This window comes from Bicyclus anynana, chromosome 27 (assembly GCF_947172395.1).
Source record: "Bicyclus anynana chromosome 27, ilBicAnyn1.1, whole genome shotgun sequence".
NCBI classification, from domain to species: Eukaryota; Metazoa; Arthropoda; class Insecta; order Lepidoptera; family Nymphalidae; genus Bicyclus; species Bicyclus anynana.
In genome coordinates this window covers 1,279,397-1,306,657 of record NC_069109.1, presented here as the reverse complement: position 1 = coordinate 1,306,657, position 27,261 = coordinate 1,279,397, and the positions used below count along the sequence as shown (strand labels likewise).

The 27,261-nt window shown below is 36.7% G+C and overlaps 2 protein-coding genes across 2 annotated transcripts in view; one reads left to right on the top strand and one right to left on the bottom strand.

Annotated features, from left to right (window-relative positions):
* Positions 1-1,121: 1,121 nt before the first annotated feature.
* On the bottom strand, positions 1,122-17,829 carry LOC112056775 (zinc finger protein 26). The gene is made up of 17 exons (XM_052890035.1): positions 17,485-17,829; positions 16,625-16,799; positions 15,151-15,243; positions 14,761-14,904; positions 13,943-14,407; positions 13,565-13,659; positions 12,292-12,353; positions 11,127-12,126; positions 9,519-9,532; positions 8,996-9,140; positions 8,120-8,285; positions 7,885-7,977; positions 7,357-7,500; positions 6,163-6,648; positions 2,973-3,055; positions 2,231-2,292; positions 1,122-2,065 (listed from the first exon to the last, which is right to left on the bottom strand). The coding sequence occupies exons 1-17, from the start codon at positions 17,562-17,564 to the stop codon at positions 1,128-1,130; spliced, it is 4,245 nt and encodes a 1,414-aa protein (XP_052745995.1). The 5' UTR covers positions 17,565-17,829; the 3' UTR covers positions 1,122-1,127.
* A 2,761-nt stretch (positions 17,830-20,590) lies between these two features.
* Positions 20,591-27,261, top strand: part of LOC112056832 (uncharacterized) — a 6,981-nt gene continuing 310 nt past the window's right edge. Inside the window, exons 1-2 of the mRNA XM_024097314.2 lie at positions 20,591-20,856; positions 20,947-27,261. The exon at positions 20,947-27,261 is cut by the window's right edge and continues 310 nt beyond it. Coding sequence (XP_023953082.1) covers positions 21,006-22,874 — 1,869 coding nt within the window. The 5' untranslated portion in view covers positions 20,591-20,856; positions 20,947-21,005 and the 3' untranslated portion in view covers positions 22,875-27,261. The remainder of the gene's footprint in view (positions 20,857-20,946) is intronic.

Genomic DNA, 27,261 nt, shown 5'->3' with positions numbered 1-27,261 from the left:
GAACTAATATAATCATTTTCCGGTTGATACCATCAAGACCAGTCGCATCTGACTTAATTGCCTGAATATGCTTTTTAACATCAATCGAAGAGATAGGGGAGAAATTAAAAGGTGTACAGTTTAAAGAAGGTAAAGAGCTAAGGTGAGATAATGTACAGGATTTTGCCTGAGGATCTATAAGCGAGATAGTAGAAAAATGAATGTTGAGGGCATCGATATCAAGATTGCAAGAAACATCTGGACGTTGTCGGCCAATACCCAAAGTTCCCAAAAAAATCCAGACATCTGAACAGCTTTTGTTTTCGACGGAGGAGTGAATGTAACGACGCTGTGCATCCCTGCAAATTTTACTGCAGTGATTGCGAAGATGCTTATATTTAGCAAGAGTACTATCGGAAGGAACATGTTTATACTTTGATTTAGCTGCATTGCTCTTCGCCATTAAGGCTATAATATTTTCCGTCAACCAAGGAGCAGGAAGGTGTTTTAGCTTAATAGGACGAAGGGGAGCATGCTTGTCAAAAAGAACAGTTAAATTGGAATTGAAAATGGAAACTTTTTCATCAACGGAATCAGCACTAAGGATATAATACCAATCTATGTTATTAAGATCAGACATAAAGTGGTCATTATTAAAGTATTTAAAACTACGTCTCATTACAATGGTAGGCTTATATTTTGGTGGACGTATCTTATACGACAAGTAAATTAGATCGTGATACGAGAAGGCCTCCGCAGACAATTGGCCGTATGATGCTACACTATCTAAAGATGAAGTTAAAATTAAATCTAATTTGGAAGGAATACAATTTGGAAAAAAGTGAGTGGCCTGAGTTGGAAGCAATATATGGAACTGTAATATATGGAATAAGATTTAAATCTCAAATTTTCTCAGACTAAGGTAGACCTGATAACTTTACTTTGAAGAAAATTGAGGTTAAAATATGAATACATGTTGATATTAATAAGGTCACAGGTGTATGGAGCTGAGCTTTGTTCTTTGCCTACATCTCACGCACACATGAATGTCTCTGTTATTCCTTACAATTGCTATTGTGGGTTCTCTTATGCAGTAAAAACTCACTTTTTCGCGCTAATTTACAATTACATATATCACAGGCAAATGGCTATTCACCAGTGTGAGTTTTAATATGCCGTAATAAATTACTTTTATGTGCACATTTGAAATTGCATATCTCACAAGAAAATGGCTTTTTACCAGTGTGGGTTTTTATATGTCGTACTAAAGTACATTTTAGTGAACATTTGTAATTGCATAACTCACATGAAAATGGCTTTTCGCCAGTGTGGGTTTTATTATGCCGTAATAAATGACTTTTTTGTGTACATTTATAATTGCATATATCACAGGAAAATGGCTTTTCACCAGTGTGGGTTGTAATATGCCCTAATAAAGAACATTTTCGTGCACATTTATAGTTGCATACCTCACAGGAAAATGGCTTTTCCCCAGTGTGGGTTTTAATATGTTGTAATAAATGACTTTTTTGTGTACATTTGTAATTGCATATATCACAGGAAAATGGTTTTTCACCAGTGTGGGTTTTAATATGCCTTAATAAAGAACATTTTCGTGCAAATTTATAGTTGCATACCTCACAGGAAAATGACTTTTCCCCAGTGTGGGTTTTAATATGCTGTAATAAATGACCTTTTCGCGCACATTTGTAATTACATATATCACAAGAAAATGGTTTTTCCCCACGGTGGGTCATCTTGTGTTTCAATATTCGACTTGTTGGTGTACATTTATAGTTCAATATCTGACAAGAGTAAGGCTTGGCAGCAGTGTGGATTCTCACGCGTGGTTTCTCATCTAGTACAGCTTGTTTGGGTTTCTTGAATATGTCGTATAACTGGACTACACAATTTGTGAATCTATTTATATCTGTGTACGGTTTGGTGCCGCTCTGAGATGATCGCTTGTCCAGTTGGTCGATGTTAGTTTCAAGGATTTGTTCGCTTTTCTGGATCGCACCTGCTTCTTCAGTTGCCTGCACTTTGTTATCGTTGTTTGCCGCAAGTCTCGCGGACAGTGGAGCCACTGAAACAACACATTCTTCTTATAATTGACTCCGACAAACCTTTGCGACAGCTCTACTGCTACTATCTGTGCGCCTGAACGTCACTCCCGCGACTTTACAGGGCCAGAGGTGCAGGGTTCGATCCCCGGCCGTTGGACTATTGTCCTGCCCTGCTCGTCACTTACCTAAAGCCTGAGCGCAGTCTGCAGACGGGGGAGGGTCATCATTCAGCCTCTGACTTCCTGTTCTGTGAAACATAGCAGCAGAATGTGAGTTTGCTAGCACTCAACGCAAGTTCAGCCACAATAACCCACGGGTCTGAGCGATTGGCCGATGTGTCAGTTTATACTTTAAGTTACTAAATGAATGGCCGAGGCAGTCGCCCCACCTGATGGTGAGTGGAACACCGTCGCCTTAAACAGAGCCACACTTGGCAGGCGTGCAACAAGGAACAGGAACGACCTGAGGCGTAGGTGTCAAGCCTCATGGGCCTGTAACTACACCGGCAGCAGACCGGAACACTCAGAGCACATTGTCTCCGACTTGTTCTGCAGCACGAGTGAGTCACAGCTGCGGCTCACAGCTGCACGAGGCTCGCACACTTGTGATGCAGCACATGCAGTGTCGTTGTATACTGACTTGTTCTGCAGCACGAGTGAGTCACAGCTGCGGCTCACAGCTGCACGAGGCTCGCACACTTGTGATGCAGCACATGCAGTGTCGTTGTATACTGACTTGTTCTGCAGCACGAGTGAGTCACAGCTGCGGCTCACAGCTGCACGAGGCTCGCACACTTGTGATGCAGCACATGCAGTGTCGTTGTATACTGACTTGTTCTGCAGCACGAGTGAGTCACAGCTGCGGCTCACAGCTGCACGAGGCTCGCACACTTGTGATGCAGCACATGCAGTGTCGTTGTATACTGACTTGTTCTGCAGCACGAGTGAGTCACAGCTGCGCTTCACAGCTGCATGTGGCTGTGCAGGACATGCAGCATTGCTGCCATCGTTCTGTCAAATATAAAACTTATTCACAACACATCTGTCTGTACACAGAGGAAATATGTTAGAGGTGATAGAAGTGGGATACATTTTTTTTTAATTCTTTATAAGTGAGAGTTCTTTGACAGCCGCGTGGCGCAGTGGGTAGTGACCCTGCTTTCTGCATCCACGGTCGTGGGTTCGATTCCCACAACTGGAAAATATTTGTGTGATGAGCATGGGTGTTTTCCAGTGTCTGTGTATATTTATCTATACTAATATTATAAAGAGGTAAAGTTTGTAAGTTTGTCACATTTTTTAAATGGGGTAATCTTCGGAACTACTGGTTCGATTTCAAAAATTCTTTCACTAGTAGAATGCTACATTATCGGGGAGTGCTATAGGCTATATTATATTAGCTATTTTATATTAGTATGATATATATTCGCCGAGTTAACGCAGTTTTTGTCATACAGGTCGGTCTTAAGCAGACTTATTCGCATGCGCTGCCTTAACCATTGTGTAAAATTGAAATTAATGTATGGAGGCTTTATGTATCTTTAAAAGTTCTACAAAAAAGTCCGCGACACCATATATCTATCTTCTATATATTAGCAGATATAGTACCTTTTGTGTTTTAAAAATTATTAATTTTATATACTTAGGTTTGCGTCATTATTTATGCTACTTAACTTAAATAAATTATTTAATAAATTATTTAATAATCACTAGGATATTATGGATATAAGATTTGCCCTTTATAGTATGTTAATTAGTTAAATAGTTTCGGAGATAATACAAAATTTCTAAAAGACGCAGAAATTCTGCTACAAGACGCCCCGCACTTTCAATTACGTAGTTCCCGTTCCCGTATGAATATGGGGATCAAACATAGCTTATGACACTCGCAAATAATGTAGCTTACTTCTTGTTAAAAAAAAATTCTAAATCGATCTAGTACATCCAGAGATTACCCCTCTTTAGTTTCTTGGGAAATAGTCCTTTGGTCATCTCAAATGGCAGGACCGATTTTGCTAAATGTAGGGGAAGGGTAGGGGTAAGGTAGGGAAGGTGTAGGGTACGAGTAGGTTAGGGAAGGGGAAGGGTAGGATAGAGGTAGGGTAGGGAAGGGGTAGGGTACGAGTAGGGTAGGGTAGGTAGGGGTAGGGTAAGGGTAGGGTAGAGGTAAGGCAGGGGTAGGGTAGGGTTAGGGTTAGCGGTAGGGTAAGGGAAAAGTAGGGGCACAGTAGGGTTAGGTAGGGAGTAGGGTAGGGTAGGGGTAGGGAAGATGTGTACATAAGTAAAAGTGAAAGCGAAAGCATGACCGCTATCACACTAATATTTTAAAGGCGAAAGTTTGTGTGTGTGTGTATGTTTGTTCCTCCTTCACGCTGCGGCTGCTAAAGCGATTTGGATGAAATTTGGAATGGAAATAGATTTTATTCTGGATTAACACATAGGCTACTTTTCATCCCGGAAAAATCCATGGTTTCCAAAGGGATTTCAAAAAAAACTAATTTTACGCGGACGAAGTCGCGGGCGTCCGCTAGTACATTATATAAGTATTTATATGTAGTATATAATTGTATATGAATATTATAATATCAACTATCTTAGCACCCATAACACAAGCTACTCTGTATGCTTACTTTGGGGCTAGATAGTGATGTGTATTGTTTAAGTATATTTATTTATAAGATCACATTCAATTCAATTGATTTCAAATTCGATCACATTCAATTTTGTGTAAGGCATCTGCACATAATAAATTTAGAAACAATTCTTATATAACTCGGTCAAGACTTTCTTTTTAACCGACTTCCAAAAAGGAGGAGGTTCTACGTTCGGCTGTATGTATGTTTTTTTTTTTTTTTTTTATGTACGTCCAGCGATAATTCCGTCATTTGTAGACCGATTTTGAAAATTCTTTTTTTGTTGTGAAGGGTTTGATTCCAGGGTGGTCCCATTTTTTTCATGTCAGGATCTGATGATGGCATCCTGGAGAAATCGAGGGGAACTTTTGAAAATCGTAGAGACGGCTAGTGAGTTTGTTAGTGTTTCCATAAGGTATTTTAAACCACTACAATTTTAATAAATTGAGATTGATTGACCAGGCAAATGAGCTATTCTGTACCTCGGCTACTGAACAGTACTTTAACTTGTTCATGCTAAGCTAGCTTGTTTACTTATCAATTTAGTTTTGTTGCTTTTTCCTCATTCGCCTTTTCTTTTAATGTATCTCTATTATTATAAAAAAAATAAAAAAAAAAAAAAAAAAAAATTAAAAAAAAAAAAAAAAAATAAAAAAAAAAAAAAAAAAAAAAAAAAATTGTATTACTAATTTGTATGAAATAAATAAAGACTATTATTATTATTATTATTATTATTTATATTATATAATCTCTTTTATCATATTGGATTATGTATTGTATGTTTTCCTTGCGAGCTTGCTATCTAATATGTGAAATTTATTTGCGAAAACTTGTAATTGGCTATAATCTGTTTTCTATGTTGTTATTTTTATTATTTTTGTATTTAGCTGTAAGTTTTCCTTTTTAAATAAATAAAATAAATAAAGTTTTATAGCCTCAATAACTCATCATAGTTCATACAAAAATAAGTTAGCACATAGTGTGAAGAGCCGATGGACATTGGGGTCCCAAAGTGCTGGAATGGCGACCCCGCACTAGCAAGCGCAGTGTTGGCCGACCCCCCACCAGGTTGACTGACGACATCAAGCGAGTCGCAGACATTCGCTGGATGCAGGCGGCTCAGTATCGTGATGTTTGGAAGTGTCTACAAAAGGCCTATGTCCTGCAGTGGACTCCATCGGCTGATGTGATGATGATGATGATGACTAGTTAGCCCTTGACTACAATCTCACCTGATGGTAAGTAATGATGCAATCTAAGATGGAAGCGAGCTAACTTGTTAGGGAGGAGGATGGAAATACACACCCCTTTCAGTACACATACACTAAATCACTTAGCAGTATGCATTTGCCAGTAGGGTGGTAACAAGCCACGGTCGAAGCCTCCCACCAGCCAGACCTGGACCAATTAACAAAACCTCAATCAGCTCAGCTGGGGATCAAACCCAGGACCTTCGTCTCGTAAATCCATTGCACCAAGTCTCACCTGGAAATGCATGATCATATGTTCCTTGTATGCATCTTCTTGCACAAAGTCTTCATAGCACAACGTACAACCGAAGACTGTACTTTCACTCTTTATGTTAATGTAACTCTCTGTTCCGACCACATCTTCTGAAATGCAGGAAGCTGCTTCTTTTATACGAAGAGCCTCATGTAGAGCTTCATCATCTTGCATCGGCTCCAACTTTATGCTCATGTTAGAGAATTCATCTCTATTTACACACTCGTTGTTGGAATTGTCATCTTTGTGTACCGATTCTGAGTTATCAGCATTTGACATGGAGTCAGAACTGTCTTCACGCTTCAGCACAAATGTTACATCTCTGACAGATTCCTCTGCTGCTGTCCGTTCCTCATCGATGTGATTTATGTACAAGTCACAGTAGTTTGCTGCTAATGTTGTCTGTGTTAACTTACACTGCAGATGTTTCATAGTACGGTTCATAGGTTCCTTATGTTGTATATTAATCTGAAACAAAAGGTTAGTTGAAGTTTTTTAAAGGAAGGTCTTAAATTGTTTATTATCGCTTTCTTTGATCATAAAAAATATATTGTATTTTTTTTTTGTGTTTAATTTTTTTCTGTCATCTTTAATTCAGTTACTCGGCAATCTGTCATTCAACTTTGAGCCGTTGGTCAAAGATTATGTGTCATCAGAAGGAGTAAGTCCATTATCTCCTATTCTCCTGTATTCTAGCTATCATAAGACCAAAGTATTTAGTAATAATTTATTATTATAGTCTGCATAATTCGAACAGCGCGTGTTGCCAGTGATGACGTAAGGATCCGAGACTTGGTCGCTAACTATGGGCCTTATTAGAGGGCTTAAAGTCACTCAACTTGGGGTTTCTCTGCGTGATCAAACCAGAAATGAAGAGATTCGCAGGAGAACCGAAATGACTGACATAGCTCAGCGAGTCACGAAGCTGAAGTGGCAATGGGCAGGCCACATAGTTCGAAGCCAATGGACGTTGGGATCCCAAGGTGCTGGAATGGCGACACCGCACCGTAAAGCGCAGTTGGTCGACCCCCCACTAGGTGGACCGAAGACATCAAGCGAATTGCAGGGAGCCACCGGATGCTGGCGGCTCGTGACTGTTTTGTTTGGAAGTCTATGCAAGAGGCCTATGTCCAGCAGTGGAAATCCATCGGTTGGTAATGATGTCTAAATACTTACTAATTTATTTTGTTCAACTGAGTCCGTCAGCAGTGAATGGGCTCTCAAGCTCAAGTCTCTAAATCTGCTGAAGTTGATCAATCTCTGAGCACACATCACACAGAGCATTTGCTTCAGGTTTCCTCGACGACACAACTGAAACAACTGCAGCAATAGAGTTTTGAACCTTTAAATATATAAATTTTTTGAGACATTTGAAAAATTACATCAGTATCAGCTACCCAGTAAATACTTATCGGAACTTAATTGCATTAAAAATCATAAAGTTTTAGCTTCTTTATAAGAAAAAGAGACATTTTTTATTACAAGAAGTATAAACATAAACACACAAACAACAAAGATATTTGTAATTTCTGTATGTAATTTAAGAATGTGAAGTTACAATCCAACCATATGTAGTATGGGCTGTTTTTAAGCAATTAACAGAGCTGAACAATTTACTTTTACTAAATTGCTCTACTATTCGCAAATTTAAATATATAAAATTAAAAAAATGTAGTCAAATGCCAAATAAAATTGTCAACTCACAGACAGACCAGTCAGCTGTTCATATGCCTCCTCCAACTTGTGTTTACTCATTAGAGACAGCTTGCTGTCAGAGTCCAGGCATATCATGCACATCTGTAAATATACCAACAGTTACTTCTACATGACTGATTGCATGTGAGTAATGCTATATTGCTTTAGCCCTTCCTTGATCTAAATTATCAACATATAATGTACTTACATGCAATGTTCACAAATAAAAACATAATAAACAGACCTGCACTATTGAAGGAACAGCATTAGAGTGAATCTGCCGCACACAACTCTCTGTTGTATAAAAGTCATCATCTAGGAAGTGCTGGGAGCAGACCACAGCAGGGTCGGGCAGGTGATGGTCTTGTGTGCCGAGGGCTCTGATCCAAGCAGTACGGAGATTGCCTTCACTGGGTAATTTGGAAATCAACATTCATGGTATCCATACCTATGAACTATATGTTTATGTATAGTTGAAGCAATATGTTAAAAACATTTACTAAGTCAAGGTTACTACACAATGGATGAATTCCTTTATGACAAAGATGCTTGGAGGCTATTGGAACATGTTCCACCTTCACACAGGGAGTAAGTGTGAAAGAACTTGTAATAATTTTAACAAGTAAGTATAAACTATAACAATGTATGATTTATTGAAAGAGCAACTGTTGAGTTTATTACTGACTCTTCTGGAACCTGCGTACTGTAGGTAGTCTTTACTCAAACTTGATGTTTTAAAAGCACAGGTAAACTAAGCCTTGAATACTTAAAATAAATGAATTTTGAATTTGATACTTGTCTCCAATTGTTTTAGGTTTAGGTAATCAAAAAATGATAATGAAACTTTGACACACATGGCCTTCAATATGATGTTATAGTAACTGGAGTCAAGAAAAGGATCTAATAAGGCTCAGTCACACAGTACACAGTGTGTGAGACAAGGTCATAACTCATAATTCTTCGTCTTTGCTGGAACTTTTCCACACTTGGTAGCACTATGTATTCTTTACGGTAGCTTGTAGATTTTGATAGTTAGAATAAGACTGGTTGACAAAGAGTTGTAGTTGTCTGTGAGATTGGCGGCTGTGGCTGAAATACATGAGATGATAATTCTACTCACGCATGAAAGGTGATTCCCGTTCTCTCAGATGTTGACATATTGTCGGAAGTATTTTCGCAGAAGGGCACGCAGCACCGCATTATTGGTGTGTCGTCACGAATACAATAGTCCTCAACTGATAGGTACTGCTCTGCTTTGAGCGCCGCTTACTGTAGTCAGCTCTACTACACCACATAAACGACTCGGAGGACACTTAAGGGCAGTTAATATTAATAAATTTACCACCAGTAGGGAAACTCTTCGTCTACCACAGAACTCATGCAACACTTCACAGTTCACTTCACGTAGTGCATCAACAATAGGACTCCTTTGACTTTTTTAGACTCGGTGACAATTTTCGACTTTTTGTTATTTGTTATGTGATTTGTACGGTTTATTTAACATTAACAGTCCTAATATGTATAACTAAATATATATTACATTAGAGATGTTTAATTTTAAATTAACTTTAACCTCAAAAATATTTGTTTTAAACACCAATATACCTACCTCACCACAGTATAAGTGTATTATCTATGCTCACCACAGAGTAAACAACTAATCAGATAAGATAATCACAGATTATTAGGGTGGCCGCTCACTGGCAATTTTTAGTTGGCCGACTTTTTAATGTGTGTGCTGAGCAAGGAGAGCTAATGTGTCGACTATTCAAAATGCACATAATGTTCTCACAGCATACACGAAGAGTTGCATTTGCCAGCCGCTGAACCTTCATGATGGCTGTTCTTATCCTCATTAACAACTCATATTCGACTCAACATTGAGCACGAGGCTGCTTTCAGAATTAGAGGGCTCAGGCTGATAGACCACCACGCTGGACCAATGCGGATTTGCAGACTTCACACATGTAGATAATTTCTCAGGTAGGTATGCAAACAGCAAAGGAGATGGTCCAAAATTGTATGGAGCCCAGGATCAGTCATTGTACCCTGGCGGAAATAAAACAAGATAGTTTTTTAAACTATTTTTAATTATACAAATCTACGAATTTACTTTAATTCTTTCGAAACAATATTCATTATATCTATATCCCAAGAAATTCAACACTAATACGAGTAATAATGACGGATAGATGACGTTTTTCAATGCAGTCACCGATTTGACGTTTGCTGTCAATTGTCATGTCATAGTGGCGGTTTGTGTATGTGTGTGTGCTGTGTGTCATAGGGCGCCATCTTGATATAATTCAAAAACTTGGGTTTTTGTTTTCTTTTTATTTAGTTACATTTATTAACTTTAATAAAATCCTTGTAATTTTTAAATTTTAAATTAACAGGGTAAATGTAATGGGTAATGGATCTGAAATTAACCAGCTCCTTTCCTCACGATGTTATAATTTTAGTAAAAATAAATCAAGGAGACTTAATGAAAGACACAGACATTTGAATTGAAAACATATATTTCCTGATTATATGAACAAGTAATCAGTACATCTTTATAATAATAGATAAGTAATAGTTATACATATGAAACAGTTGTATGATGACATCGCGTAGTTCACCAAACGACGGTATTCTAAAGTAGCAGAAGCTATTTTATTCAAAATCATCCGATCACCTCCTACACTACAACCTCACATACTTTATCTCTTCCTAATATTAGTATCTTAGATTAGTATAGATTCAATATGGCGGAATAATTAAATAAATAGATGCTTTAGAACCTTTAAAACTGATATATGTCTGTTTATTCATTTATTTGTACATCACAAAAATTTAAATACAAATAAAACAGATTTACATGTTTTTTTTTACAAAAGGCGGCCTTACCACATAGAAGCGATCATTACAAGAGAACCTTAGTCAGGATAACATTACATACGAGTATGTGTTAGAATATTAAACTGGAGTGAAATATTTATAAATATGGAATAAGATTTAAATCTCAAATTTTCTCAGACTAAGGTAGACCTGATAACTTTACTTTGAAGAAAATTGAGGTTAAAATATCAATACATGTTGATATTAATAAGGCCACAGGTGTATGGAGCTGAGCTTTGTTCTTTGCCTACATCTCACGCACACATGAATGTCTCTGTTATTCCTTACAATTGCTATTGTGGGTTCTCTTATGCAGTAAAAACTCACTTTTTCGCGCTAATTTACAATTACATATATCACAGGCAAATGGCTATTCACCAGTGTGAGTTTTAATATGCCGTAATAAATTACTTTTATGTGCACATTTGAAATTGCATATCTCACAAGAAAATGGCTTTTTACCAGTGTGGGTTTTTATATGTCGTACTAAAGTACATTTTTGTGAACATTTGTAATTGCATAACTCACATGAAAATGGCTTTTCGCCAGTGTGGGTTTTATTATGCCGTAATAAACTACTTTTTCGTGCACATTTGTAATTGCATATGTCACAAGTAAATGACCTTTCTCCAGTGTGAGTTTTAATATGCTGTAATAAAATCCATTTTTGTGCACATTTGTAATGGCATATATCACAACAAAATGGCTTTTCACCAGTGTGAGTTTTAATATGCTGTAACAAAATCCATTTTTGTGCACATTTGTATTCGCATACCTTACAAGAAAATGGCTTCCCACCAGTGTGGGTCCTCTTGTGTCTTAATAAACTACTTTTTTGCGAACATTTGTATTTGCATATGTCACAAGAAAATGGCTTTTCACCAGTGTGGATTTTAATATGATGAAATAAATTCTGTTTTCGGGCACATTTGTATTTGCATATCTCACAAGAATATGGCTTTTCACCAGTGTGGGTTTTAAGATGCTGCAATAAACCCTGTTTTCGGGCACTTTTGTAGTTGCATAATTCACAGGAAAATGGCTTTTCCTCAGTGTGGGTCATCTTGTGTTTCAATATTCGACTTGTTGGTGCACATTTATAGTTCAATATCTGACAAGAGTAAGGCTTGGCAGTGTGGATTCTCACGCGTGGTTTCTCATCTGGTACAGCTTGTTTGGGTTTCTTGAATATGTCGTATAACTGGACTACACAATCTGTGTATGGTTTGGTGCCGCTCTGAGATGATCGCTTGTCCAGTTGGTCGATGTTAGTTTCAAGGATTTGTTCGCTTTTCTGGATCGCACCTGCTTCTTCAGTTGCCTGCACTTTGTTATCGTTGTTTGCCGCAAGTCTCGCGGACAGTGGAGCCACTGAAACAACACATTCTTCTTATAATTGACTCCGACAAACCTTTGCGACAGCTCTACTGCTACTATCTGTGCGCCTGAACGTCACTCCCGCGATTTTACAGGGCCAGAGGTGCAGGGTTCGATCCCCGGCCGTTGGACTATTGTCCTGCCCTGCTCGTCACTTACCTAAAGCCTGAGCGCAGTCTGCAGACGGGGGAGGGTCATCATTCAGCCTCTGACTTCCTGTTCTGTGAAACATAGCAGCAGAATGTGAGTTTGCTAACACTCAACGCAAGTTCAGCCACAATAACCCACGGGTCTGAACGATTGGCTGATGTGTCAGTTTATACTTCAAGTAACTAAATGAATGGCCGAGGCAGTCGCCCCACCTGATGGTGAAAGGAACACCTTCGCCTTAAACAGAGCCACACTTGGCAGGCGTGCATCAAGGAACAGGAACGACCTGAGGCGTAGGTGTCAAGCCTCATGGGCCTGTAACTACACCGGCAGCAGACCGGAACACTCAGAGCACATTGTCTCCGACTTGTTCTGCAGCACGAGTGATGCAGCACATGCAGTGTCGTTGTATACTGACTTGTTCTGCAGCACGAGTGAGTCACAGCTGCGGCTCACAGCTGCACGAGGCTCGCACACTTGTGATGCAGCACATGCAGTGTCGTTGTATACTGACTTGTTCTGCAGCACGAGTAAGTCACAGCTGCGGCTCACAGCTGCACGAGGCTCGCACACTTGTGATGCAGCACATGCAGTGTCGTTGTATACTGACTTGTTCTGCAGCACGAGTGAGTCACAGCTGCGGCTCACAGCTGCACGAGGCTCGCACACTTGTGATGCAGCACATGCAGTGTCGTTGTATACTGACTTGTTCTGCAGCACGAGTGAGTCACAGCTGCGGCTCACAGCTGCACGAGGCTCGCACACTTGTGATGCAGCACATGCAGTGTCGTTGTATACTGACTTGTTCTGCAGCACGAGTGAGTCACAGCTGCGGCTCACAGCTGCACGAGGCTCGCACACTTGTGATGCAGCACATGCAGTGTCGTTGTATACTGACTTGTTCTGCAGCACGAGTGAGTCACAGCTGCGGCTCACAGCTGCACGAGGCTCGCACACTTGTGATGCAGCACATGCAGTGTCGTTGTATACTGACTTGTTCTGCAGCACGAGTGAGTCACAGCTGCGGCTCACAGCTGCACGAGGCTCGCACACTTGTGATGCAGCACATGCAGTGTCGTTGTATACTGACTTGTTCTGCAGCACGAGTGAGTCACAGCTGCGGCTCACAGCTGCACGAGGCTCGCACACTTGTGATGCAGCACATGCAGTGTCGTTGTATACTGACTTGTTCTGCAGCACGAGTGAGTCACAGCTGCGGCTCACAGCTGCACGAGGCTCGCACACTTGTGATGCAGCACATGCAGTGTCGTTGTATACTGACTTGTTCTGCAGCACGAGTGAGTCACAGCTGCGGCTCACAGCTTCACGAGGCTCGCACACTTGCAACGACGCACATGCAGTTTCGCTGGCAGCACTCTGCGAAACACAAAACTCATTCACACTCAGTCTGTCAATCCATAGAGCCAATAGGCTATTTGTTTTTTTTATTAATGCTAAAAAGTATATTGTATTTTCTTCAGACTTCAATAATGTCAAAAGTAATCCTCCATGATTGAAGATTGCCATTAGGCCAAGTAAGTTTTGTTTACTAGTTTTTTTAATTGAAAACTATGGTTTTCAAGCAAGGTACATGTGAGTGGAGTACCCTATTGTATGATAGATATGCAGAGGAGGATGATCACCTCCGTGGAGTAGTCACCTGGAGATGCTTGCTCATATGTTCCTTGTATGCAAGTTCTTGCACAAAGTCCTCAAAACAAAATTCACATTGGAAGATATCACTTTCACTCTTTATGGAACTCTGTGTTGCGGCCACATGGTCTGCTTTCCTACGAAGAGCTTGACTTATAGCTTCATCCAGTAGCCTAGACTCCAACTCTATGCTCATGTCAGAGTATTCATCATCAGATGCACACTCATTGTTGGAATTGTCTATGTGATTGTCATCTTCTTGTGCCAATTCCAAGTTATCAGCACTCGACATGGAGTCAGAACTGTTTTCATTCTTCACCACAACTGTTGCAACATCTCCCACTACAGATTCCTCTCCATCAGTGTGATCTATGTACAAGTCACAATGGTTAGCTCCTAATGTTGTTTGTGTCAAATTACACTTCAGATGTGCACTTGTGCAGTTCATCAATTCTTTGTGTTGTATAGTATTCTGAAACAAGGTCAATGTTACACCAAACAATCAAATCAGCAAGTAAAGTAACAAGACATAATAATGCCTAACATGCAACCAAACAACTATTGTCTATTTCTCTTAATGAATATGTCGTTTCGTCGCATGCTAGGTGTACTAGTTTAAATATAAATGAAATAGTTAATATTAAGTACTCACTACTGTCCCGTCGGTCAGTGGTTAGCCTATGTGGCTTTGGATCACAAGCTCCTGTGTTCCAATCCTGACTCAGCTCATGGAATACCTACTGAGCTCAGTGAACAAAAGGAATTGGGAAGCTATAAGGATGGAGGCATATCACTAACATAGGCTGATTATGATGAAGTACTCACTGATGCATGTTGTTCAACTGAGTCTGTCAGCAGTGAATGGGCTCTCAAGCTCAAGTCTCTAAATCTGCTGAAGTTGATCAATCTCTGAGCACACATCACACAGAGCGTTTGCTTTAGGTTTCCTCGACGACACAACTGAAACAACTGCACACAATAGGGGTTTGAAAAAAAATTTCAAAATTTCTGTGAAACTAAGGTTACAAAATTTGATTGGATAAAAATTACTGTGGCATATTTTTAAGCAATCAGCAGCACTGCAAAGATGTCTCTGCATCTCCAAAAGCAGTCATCGCAGATACAGTTACTTCTACCAATTGCTCTACTATTAACATACTTTAAATATTAACAATAAAAAATGTAGTCAAATGCCCAATGAAGTTGTCAACTCACAGACAGTCCAGTCAGCTGTTCATATGCCTCCTCCAACTTGTGTTTACTCATTAGAGACAGCTTGCTGTCAGAGTCCAGGCATATCATGCACATCTGTAAATATACCAACAGTTACTTCTACAGGACTGATTGCATGTAAGTAATGCTATATTGCTTTAGCCCTTCCTTGATCTAAATTATCTATACTAATATTATAAAGAGGTAAAGTTTGTAAGTTTGTAAGTTTGTCACATTTTTTAAATGGGGTAATCTTCGGAACTACTGGTCCGATTTTAAAAATTCTTTCACCAGTAGAATTCTACATTATCGGGGAGTGCTATAGGCTATATTTTATATTGGTATCATATATATTAGCCGAGTTATCACAGTTTTTGTCATACAGGTCGGACTGAAAATCCTCTTAAACAGACTCATTCGCATGCGCTGCCTTAACTATTGTGTAAAATTGGAATTAATGTATAGAGACTTTATGTATCTTTAAAAGTTCTACAAAAAAGTCCGCGACACCATATATCTATCTTCTATATATTAGCAAATATAGTACCTTTTGTGTTTTAAAAATTATTAATTTTATATACTTAGGTTTACGTCATTATTTATACAACTAAACTTTAATCCTTATTAAAATAAATTATTTAATAACCACAAGGATATTATGTAGATAAGATTTGCCCTTTACAGTATGTTAATTACTTAAATAGTTTCGGAGATAATACAAAATTTCTAAAAGACGCAGAAATTCCGCTATATGACGCCCGGCGCTTTCATTTACGTAGTTCCCGTTTCCGTGAGAATATGGGGATTAAACATAGCCTATGACATTCGCAAATAACGTAGCTTTCTATTGGTAAAACAATTTTCCAAATCGGTCCAGTAGATCCAGAGATTACCTCCTACAACCACACGAACTTTACCTCTTTATATTATTAGCATAGAAGTCTCTATTTCTCTTGGTCATACCACCACTCTCGAAGGACTGGACCGATTTTGCTAAGTGTAGGAGTAAGATAGAGAAGTTACAGGGTAGGGTAGGGTACGGGTAGGGAAGCGTAGGGGTAGTGTAGGGGTAGGGTAGGTTTAGGGCCGGATTTAGGGTAGTGGTAGGATAGGCGTGAGATAGGGGTACGGGTGGGATAGGGGTAGGAAAGGGATAGGGTACGGGGAGGGTAGAGGTAGGATGGGGGTAGGGGTAGGATGGGGGTAGGGTGTAGGTAAGGTAGGGGTAGGGTAGGAGTAGGTTTGGAGTAGGGTAGGGGTAGGGTGGGGGTAGGGGTAGGGTAGGGTAGGGTAGGTTAGGGGTAGGGTAGATGTAGGGGTTGGGTAGGGTTGGGGTAGTGGTAGGGTAGGGGTAGGGTAGGGTAGGGGTAGTAGTAAAGTTGACATCGAAATTTACGCGGACGAAGTCGCGGGCGTCCGCTAGTCAACATATAATGTACTTACATGCAATGTTCAAATAAAAACATAATAAACAGACCTGCACTATTGAAGGAACAGCATTAGAGTGAATCTGCCGCACACAACTCTCTGTTGTATAAAAGTCATCATCTAGGAAGTGCTGGGAGCAGACCACAGCAGGGTCGGGCAGGTGATGGTCTTGTGTGCCGAGGGCTCTGAGCCAAGCAGTACGGAGATTGCCTTCACTGGGTAATCTGGAAATCAACATTCATGGTATCCATACCTATGAAATATGTTAAAAACACTTACTAAGTCAAGGTAACTACACAATGGATGAATTCCTTTATGGCAAAGATGCTTGGGGGCCATTGGAACAGGTTCTCTTCACACAGGAAGTAAGTGTGAAAGAAATTGTACTTAATAACTTTAACAAGTAAGTATAATAATGAATGATTTTTTTGAAAGAGCAGAGTTTACTGGTGGCTCTTCCATACTGTAGGTAGTCTTTACAAATACTCAAACTTGATGTTTTATAAGTGTATCATGTAATTAGTTTACATTTGAAATTTTAATTTTACCTTTTACACTTGAAATTGATACTTCAATTGATTTAGGTTTAGGTAATCAAAAATTGATAATAAAACTTTAGCACACTTGGCTTTCAATATGATATTATACAAACTGGGGTCAAGAAAAGGAACCAATAAAGCTCAGTCACTCAGTGCACAGTGCGTGAGACAAGGTCATAGTTCATTTTCTTTGCTGGAACTTTTCCACACTTGGTCATTACATTGGCCCTTGTGTGTAGGTCATATAGAGTCTTTATAGTAGCTTGTAGATTTTGATAATCAGAATAAGACTGGTTGACAAAGAGTTGTAATGTTGTCTGTGAGATTGACGGCTGTGGCTGAAATACATGAGATAAATAATTCTACTCACCCATGAAAGGTAATTCCCGTTCTCTCAGATGTCGACATATTGTCGGAAGTATTTTCGCAGAAAGGCACGCAGCACCGCATTATTGATGTGTCGTCACGAATACAATTAAGGGCATCAACAATAGGACTCCTTTGACTTTTTTGGACTCGGTGATAATTTTCCACTTTTTGATTTGTACGGTTTATTTAACATTAAGAGGTCTGTGGTCCTAATATGTATAACTAAATTTAAAATGCATTAGAGATGTTTTAATTAAATTAACTTTAAAGTTTAACTTCAAAAATTTCTTTTTTTAAACACCCATTCTAAATATATTGTATTATACCACAGAACACCTTACACCACTCCTAACTAGGAGTAGGAGTGACGATATACATCGATGTTTACACTCGATGTATTGTATCGATGCATCGTATTGAACCGATGTATTGTTAATACTTCAACATCGAATAGATATCGATGTTTTTCATTCGATACATCGAATACGCAAATGGGGATCCACACTGCGTATTTATCGTCATGCGTCAGATGGCGCATCGTCGATGGTTTGACTGACAACTGTCAATTTCATACATCATCGTGATTCTCAATCAGAATTATTAGGTATAAACCCAATTGTCAGAAGTCCTTAGACCTAGTAATCCCCCTTCATGTCTCCTTAATAGTTTTGATAAATTCAATAATCTTCCACACCCCTTGTCATCATCACCAACAAATCCTTTGTATTCAACATCATATGAAGCCCTTGTTTACAATCCTCCTGTGATTACAGATCTGGGTCTAATTAAAGAAGCCCCTGATACCAACACAAAGTTTCAAGAAATTGTTCATCAAAATTGGTCAAGTTACTTGTTCATCTATACAGATGCTTCAAAACTCTCCCCTGAAAGTTGTGTTGGGGCAGCCTGCCGGATCCCCAAATATAAAATAGTTTTGCAAATTTAAATGTCCTCCAGAAACCTCGGTGTTCACAGGAGAGGCTGTTGCCTTGTTAGAGGCAATCCTGTTTGCCCGATCCCATAACATAAAACAAACTGTTATTTTTACTGACTCCCTTAGCTGCTTATATTCCATTAGGGAAAATCCTTTTAGGAGTAAGTCAAAATTTCCTATTATACTACAGATTAGGGAAGCTTTGTTCTCGTGTCATCAATTTGGTTTGTCTATATTTCTAGCATGGATACCCAGCCACTCCGGTATTTCTGGTAATGAATCTGCGGACTCTTGTGCTAAGGCAGCTGTACAACTTGGCTCATTGGAACATTTTAAAAATTATTCACATGACCTTAGTACCTTAGCAAAAAATCATTTAGACAAATCTTGGCAAACACTTTGGAACCATTCAAAAACATTTAAAGGTAAATTTTATGCCTCAATCCAACCAGACTTACCCAAGCGACCTTGGTTCTTTCTCCATAGGTATGCTGACAGATGGGTTACCTCCACAATATCCCGTCTAAGACTTGGTCATGCCTGTACACCTGTCCACTTAAACAAAATTAGAGTGAGAGATCACTCTCTGTGCGAATGTGGTTTGGACGAAGGCTCAGTTTCCCATATCCTCTTCTCTTGCCCTAAACTTCTCCACCCCCTATATGATGTTCTTCCTCCTAAATTCCCACGTCCTTTAAATGTTGAGTGTTTGTTAATGTCTGTGTTTAGTCCCTATTGTAAATTTATATGTAAATATATTCAATGTAATAACATTAAGCTGTAAATATTATGTGTATGTGCTAACAATATTAATTTTGTATTCTTTCAGAATGTGACTAACAACCACACTAACAAAAAAAAAACCGCTATTTATAGTGTCAAAATTATGCTGAATAATAATCAATTCTTGATTCCCAGCTTACACCGATCAACCTCTAAAAGTGTGTCTTCCTTACCACGCGACATTGGCGAAGTAAATTGTACCCAGTTGGTACAGCAGCAAGCCATAAAATCAAAAATTGAATTGAATTGAATTAGGTTTTTTCTAATATGCCACTGTGTTAAGTACCAGGCTGTTTTAATCGTAGTAATTATATGGATGAATAGAAAATCCATTAGAAATCTGGAGAGATTATAAAATACAATTCCCGAAGCTGTATAAAACAGCTTTTAAGTATTTAACATTAGTTGGCACGTCAGTCCCTTCTGAAAGACTTTTTTCACAGTCAGGGCTGGTTATGACGGAACAAAGAAACCGGTTAAAGGGAAAGAGATTAAACAAACTGTTGTTTTTACATAGCATTGAAAAAAAATATTGGAATTTATAAAGAGAAAAATGTGTTGGCTCAGTGATTTTAAATTTTAATACAACATGTATTAAGAAAATCAGAAAACATATTCTGATTTTCTTAATACATGTTTTTGTTTTAATTAATGTCTAACCTAAAACAATCGATGTTTAAGAAACATCGATGTATTTCTCAATACATTGGATTACCATCGATGTAACCAAACGATGCATTACATCGAAAAAAACATCGATGTATTTTTTTAATGTCCATCCCTACTCCTAACCACTCATAATGGAGCATTCTACTCTATGTAATTTACCACAGACCACAAATGAAGTACCACCAATGAATGGTAATTTACTCTTTGATCGCAGACGACAACAACAAATGAAGGTATTGCTCTGCTTTTAGCACAGATTAATAGCCTATTAATGGTCTAAGATTGCCACACATTGTACTACGGCTAGGCTTTACCACAAACGGCTAAAAACGTGGAGGGAGCAAAGACCTTATAAGTATAAGGTCTTTGGGAGGGAGAAGCTTAAAAGATAGGCTTTACGCTTCATTTGTGGTCTGTGGATTTACGTAAGGGATTAGTCCTTTAAATAAGTATCTAGAACGATTAAAGTGCTAACTTAACCTACGGATCCCTACACTGCGCGTGCCACATCACGCACTTGTCTGACTTGTCCCGGTTTTATTTCTTTTTCAAATCAGCGGAATATTATTTCGCACTTTCGCAAACTTTAACTTTCTCTAATAATGTAATGTAGCCAGTCTTAAAAATACAGGCAAGATATTTGAGAAAAAATATCTCGTCTGTATTTTTAAGACTGGCTACATTACATTTTCATAATAAAATACTACGAAATAAAGAAGACCATCATTCCGCAATGAAACTGTATTGATTTTAGTTAGAAAGGTTCCGGCATTTTTGAAATTAGAAGTTCATTTTAGTTTGTCAGATTAATCGTACTTATGATTTTCAATGTTTTTGTTATAGAACAAAAAACGAAATGGCAAACAATGATTAAAAACAGAACACGAATTTGAAGGTAATTTGTAAATGATTTTTCGGTCAGTCCATGTCAAAATGAAGTGCTAACGGCGGTCATCTGGCTCTCAGTCCCCTTCACAAGTTTCAAAGGTAAGTTTTCCGTTTAAACTTCCATGTTTTCGAAGATCCCTTTGTTTCGAATGTTTAATTGTTTTTATTATTTGACTATTTGTTCCCCAGTGCTTTGTACCGTCGTCGACGCTGAATTATCCGTCGTGAAAGCGTATCATCGGTCTACAATGGCGTTTTCTTTGCGAAAAATGTTTTCGAACATAACATATTTCAAAAAACCAGACGAGTCTTCCGATCACAATACACGTCGAAATATGTACGCAGTTGATGAACCTTTTATTGTAAATTACGATAATACCGAGCCTGATTCAACATCTAGACAATGCACCAGTTTAAATCTTCCGGAGACGGTCAGAAACTTCGCCGACAAAAAATGTTCTTTATCAGACACGGATTTGTTAAATACGAAATTCCAAACGTCCATACGTAAAAAACGTAAGTGTAAAAAGTTGAAATTGGATATTAAAAAAGCAAGTCAGTCCATGAACGAGTTAACTGAAGATGGAAATGTCGAAAACACTCCAAAGCATGTCCATTTGGAGCCAAAAAGCTCAGATATCTTCAGCGAGAAATTTAGAACTTTAGACTTCAATAAAACGTTTAATCTAATTGATGCTATGTCTGAAGACTGTCAATCATCATCTCCGTTCGAGGAAGATTTTGATATTGAATCCTTAACTGAACATTCTGATTCAGACACATCGGCACCTACCAATAAGTCGCCTGTAAAAATGTGCCGGAAGGTTACAGAGAGTCAGTGTAGTGATGACGATCAAATAGCTCCATCTCTTAGCATCGAGTCATTCACAGACATAGAACTAGAGAAGGATGAAGATGAAAGAATGAAATTACTCGTCAACTATCAGTCAAAATTAGAAAAGTTGGAATGCTTTACGAAAAAACTGCTGAAAGAATTCCAGTTTCACATTGAAGTGTCAAAAGTCTTTAATTCTAGATCAAGTGCTCCTTCAAACATAGAGAATATACCGAAAATGTTGAACAAATTCATGTACACCAATAGTAATATGAACACACCAAATTTGTCAGATTCCTGGAATGTTATTCTTGATAAGGAAGACAATGAAACCAAAGACAAAGTAAAGAAACATCTATTATCAATGAAAAGATTTATAGACGAGTTTGTCTGTCTAAACTTACAAAATGCCGAAAATTCTGATGCAGAATCCAAAACTCAGTCTCGCCCTGTAAAAAAATGCCAACGGTATGTCCCGAGGCATCTGAGTCGCAAGAAGAAAATCAAGCATTTTGATTTCCCAGACCTCAGAGAAGCCATGTTGAATTTGTTCAACATCGACAATTCAACTACACAAGATATTACCACTGATCTTAGTTCATCTGACGAATCAGACATGTCCAAATGTGTTTGCAAATGTCACAACACTTCCTCGGAGACTGATTCAGGAGCAACATCAACTGTGAATGATCAGTCCATGTCAATCACTTCATCGATAGGAAACTTTACTCTAGATATATCAGAACTGACAGCTTATTCAGAATCTCTGGATCATATTGTGAGCTGCAGCAGTTTTGAAGACACAAGTTTCTATGCAACTTTGCTGCAAAAATCTGCAATCGAACGCATTTCATTCTACATACAAGTCCATAGTATCCAGTTGAAGAGTGAACCTGATGAGTTTCAAACGAAAAATACTTTAACATTCCATTGTCCACCATGCAAAGATGTACAGATAGAAGAAAAAGGTTTGCTAAAACACATTTTAAGTCAGTCTCACTGTGAGAAAATACACTTTTTGTACAAAACTGCATACATCAAAAAGTGTGTTGCCGCCGGTAAGGAGATCCAACCTAGTACTGTATTGAACCCCATGACAATGTATAGAGATGAGAATAAAATAGTTTGTTTTGGAGATGCCTTGTACGCCTGTTCTTTGTGCTTCGAAAATTTGATTGTCGGTGAATCTATCCTCATGACACACTGTTGTGAGCCCCAACATATAGAGAGAAAGGAAAGACTTGCCGAAATGAGATCAATAGTTAGCGAGATTTGTAATTAACACAGTAGTCTTGCTAAAGCTGATCATATTACTCTAAGGTTAGCTTGAATGTCTAGTATCTTAGGGAACCTGATTCATAATTGGAAGGGGTGTTTTGTCAAATTATATTCATATGCATTTACAAAAAAAAACATTTGAGATTATTTAGAACTACAGGATCTTATACATTTTGTTGTTTTTCTAATTTATCATAGTTTTATTTAGATCAATGTTAGAACTGAGAAAATGTAACTCATTGTTCTTTAAAACTGTTAACTGCCAGCATAGGAGGATATTTATAAAATAAAGACGTCTTCTTTGGCAAATTCCTGATAATGTGAAATTTTCTGTGTGGCCATAGTTAAAAAAAAATTATATGTAATGTTCAATTCAATTCAATTCTTTATGGCTTTGATTTGTGCCAATTATGTAATGTTGGGTTATTTGGTTAGCAACTATCACTTTACTCCATTCAATTATAAAGCAGGTTTTAATTGCATGTAATGGGAATAAAGCAATGATTTTTTTTAATGCAAATTTACATGTACAATTTCCAATTTCATTATTTGTGTTTTAAAAACATTTTTCTTTTGTTGTTGTTTGACATTTAAAAAAATATGTTTACTGTATAAAAAAACTGTCTGTTGATTTTTAGTCTTTTTAATATTTCCTGTTAATGCATTGTGAACATGGTTTATTTGTTTGCTTGTGTATAAGGTAAGATAGTGATAGCGAAAAAATTTGGTGTTCATACGAACTACAAGGCTTGGCAGGTTCAAGTTTTTTTTTAAATGAATTAATGTTACTTTTTCAACTGTTTTCTATAGATAAAATATGTGTAATTTTATCTTTTCTTTTTGACATGCTACAATGTTACAAAAATAATCTTATTTAAAAAAAATAGAGTTGTGCATATCATAAATGTATTCAGATTTATAGTCACAACAAAATAGTTATCTTGTATATGTAATAGAAATCTGAAAGTTACATTTTTAATACAATAGAAAATTTAAAAAAATTGTATGAATACCATAATTTTAAGTAATATTAAGTAGGTACATGTAAACTTAAAACTAATTTTCTACTAATGCGAACTTGACTGATCTTTATTTTCCTCTGTTATTTAATTTACTTCTTTACAATTTGAACTTATTTTCATTGACTGAGCGTTTTTTTTTTTCCAAAACGCACATTATTTTAATAAAGATTTATTATTGTATTAAGTTTTGTCACTTTTTTGCTATTTGAAAAAGAGACATTTATCTATTAATTTTAATATAGGTGTTGTAATATAATCATATACATTTTTATTGGCACATGGAATTTTTTTACTTAAATTATTTTTATATACATGTCATTTTTAAATTTATGGGTTCTTGCTTGCATTTTCCTGATTTACTTAATGTTGCCAGTTTAAATCGAATATTTATTATTTATTGATCTAAAAATGTTTTAATTTTAGAGACACTGCAAAACTAGAAAAAAAAAACATAGCAAAATATACAATATGTACACCCGAATAAATAGTTCCTATTCCTATTATTCTCATTGCCATAAATTTTTAAACAAAACATAAGATAATAGTGAGATTGTTTATGAATTTACAAAAAATAAAACAGGGTTTTTTCGAGATATTTTGTACCATCTTAGTAATTTACTTCTTTAACTGTAATTAATTAGTTCAAATATGTACTCTTTAGGTATATTGTATGTACTTAGAGGTCATAGAGTGGTTTAATTAGAGTAAAATACAAAAAAAAACCGCAAAAAAAATGTGACTAGTGTAATAATAATGTTAAGCGTTTATACAACTTTTAGATAACATTTACACTTTAAACATTTTTTTCAACTTAGCATTGTATTTCGAGGTAAAATAAGGCTTTAAAAGAAGCTCACGCTAATGTGTTCATTTTTCTCATGACGTCCAAAGTCTAATCATAAAAAAAATATTTCATGGGCTTATATATTACCGCCCCCCCCCCCCCCACGCCTCGCGGTTTTACTGACGTGTGAAATATAGCCCATCTTACTCGTCGATAATGTAGCTTTCCATCAGTTATATTAGTTTCATTAGTTCACTCAGAGGTGGTTTCCAACCCATTGGGTTATCAGAACTGATAGTAAGTCCACTCTGGCAAAGTTTCTTCGCTGGCCACATACCCCCCCAATGACGCTTCTTCAGTCCTAATAACTATTGTCGAGTTCGTTCATGACACTCATGATGTGCGGGCGACGGGAGGGGATCGCGAAGCTATAGCCTACATCGAAACCAGAAATTAGAATATATAGCTTAGTAAAGGCCTTGGAGCTATTGTAGGTACGAAAACTCGAGCACATCAGTATGTCTTAGCTTTAGTTTTAAGTGTAAGTGATAGTGATTTTGCAGGATTCTATATTATGTGATTCATAAAAAAATTAAAACTCACCAGGTGCAAACGAATTCCTGTTGAAAATTACAGATCTCAAAAATGCACTGATGAAAAAATACAATTATATATTAATCATTTATTTTTTTAATGTACATACATCCTTCATTTAGGGGTGTAATTACAGTATTATAAATTATTTTACAAATAATTTACACTATTTGTCAGTTCACACACAAATATAATATATTTTCAACCCCACTTTTATTTTCAAAGAGTACATGGAATTTTTTTCTCTTGCTTTATTGAATTTGAACAACCAAATTTTGGTAATTTTTTATCGTGTGCATTGTACAATGGTGAAGTAGTTATAATTAAGCCTCCAAATTGAAAGACTGATGGTTTTTGAATCATATTCTCAATTGTAAATAAAAAAAATGTGTTCAGTAATTTATAAACGAAAAATATGATGACAATGTAGCCATGCTCGCCCGCCTATTTTTATTATTTAGTAAAATTAATGATAATTAGATTGTAACACCGATTAGCGAGTGAAACCTGCAAGAAACCTTGAAAAATGTTGCCAGTTGTTATAATGTTCACTATTTTTTTTTAGATCAAAAAAGGTAAAAATTGTTTCAATCATTTTTGTATTCAAACTTTTAAAATATAAGTTCTGTAACGAATTCTTAGTATTAGTCTGTAGGGTAAACTTTTTCTAGTATTTTTTCATGATGTAAGTTAGTGCTAAATTTAAAACAAACAATAATATTTGAAATTTCAAGAGATTTAATGAACATAATTAGAAATGAAAAAATAAATAATTAACTTTTTGGCGCAATTAACTAAGTAATACACTCATAATCTTTCTATTATAAGATTATTATAAATAACTAATAACGGCTTTTTAAAGTTATGACTGACAGTAATACTCAAAATCAACATGGTACCTAATTAGTAGAACATACAAAATTGATTTGTTTCAACTGTTCCATTAAATTGTCTATGATTAATTCTTAAAATCTATTTAATTTAATTATTTGGGGCTTAATGCCTTTTCAGGAGCTTTTTTTTATAGAATAATTTAAATAATTAGCTACAATTAGTATTTAAATGTAATCGATACTTTAACTTAGTAGATAAACTAGCTAAAAAATAACAAAAATGATAAGGTTGCACACTTTAAAAAAGGTGGGCCAATAAATTGTCTGTTTTAAAGCATGTTTTAAGTACATAGTGAAGGCTAAACTCAATATAAATCCTAGATGTTTTACTTAAATTTACAAAAAAAAAATATATAACAATTCTGTGATCTAACTGTTGATATCCGAAATTATGGTAAAAAAAATAGTTTTAAAAAAGTGCGTGGCGACTTTACAAAAAATTATTTCTTTTTTATTTATCCTTTCTACTTTCTTGACTGTGACAATATTTTTAATCTGTTCAAAAATATTTAAAATTAATTAAACTTTTTTTTATTACTTCTATAAAAAAAAAGTTTGCCGCACACATTATCTGTGATCCAAGATAAGTGTTCATATTGTTATAATAATTAAAAATAAAGTCCAATTTTGTATTTTACTTTTAAAAAAAAGTGAAATTTTTGCTGTTCTGTATGTATATGATTGAAATGAGTAGGAATGAAGTTTAACTTCTAAATTAAATTTTTCTTTAATTATTATGAAATTAATATAAATACATTCATTTGCCGTTCAAATTGAAAGTATTAAAATTGGACTTTATTTAAAATTTTGCTGCAAATTACAGACTAAATAATTTCCAACTAAATTGTTTTGCGAAAATGGGGATATTTCAAAAAGGGTTCGAAAATTTGTTTATCGGGTGGCGGGACATTAAGACCAGCGATAATTTTTTTTTTCTTTAATGCGGCAGAAAAATCCCACCGCCAAAAGTTACCAATTAAAAAAAAAATTAGAAAAAGTAAATAATGAAACTGATGAAATAATAAAAATATTTGCACAAATTGCTAGGGTAGCGGCACTAATATATATATATTATTATTTTAATCTATATTTTAAATG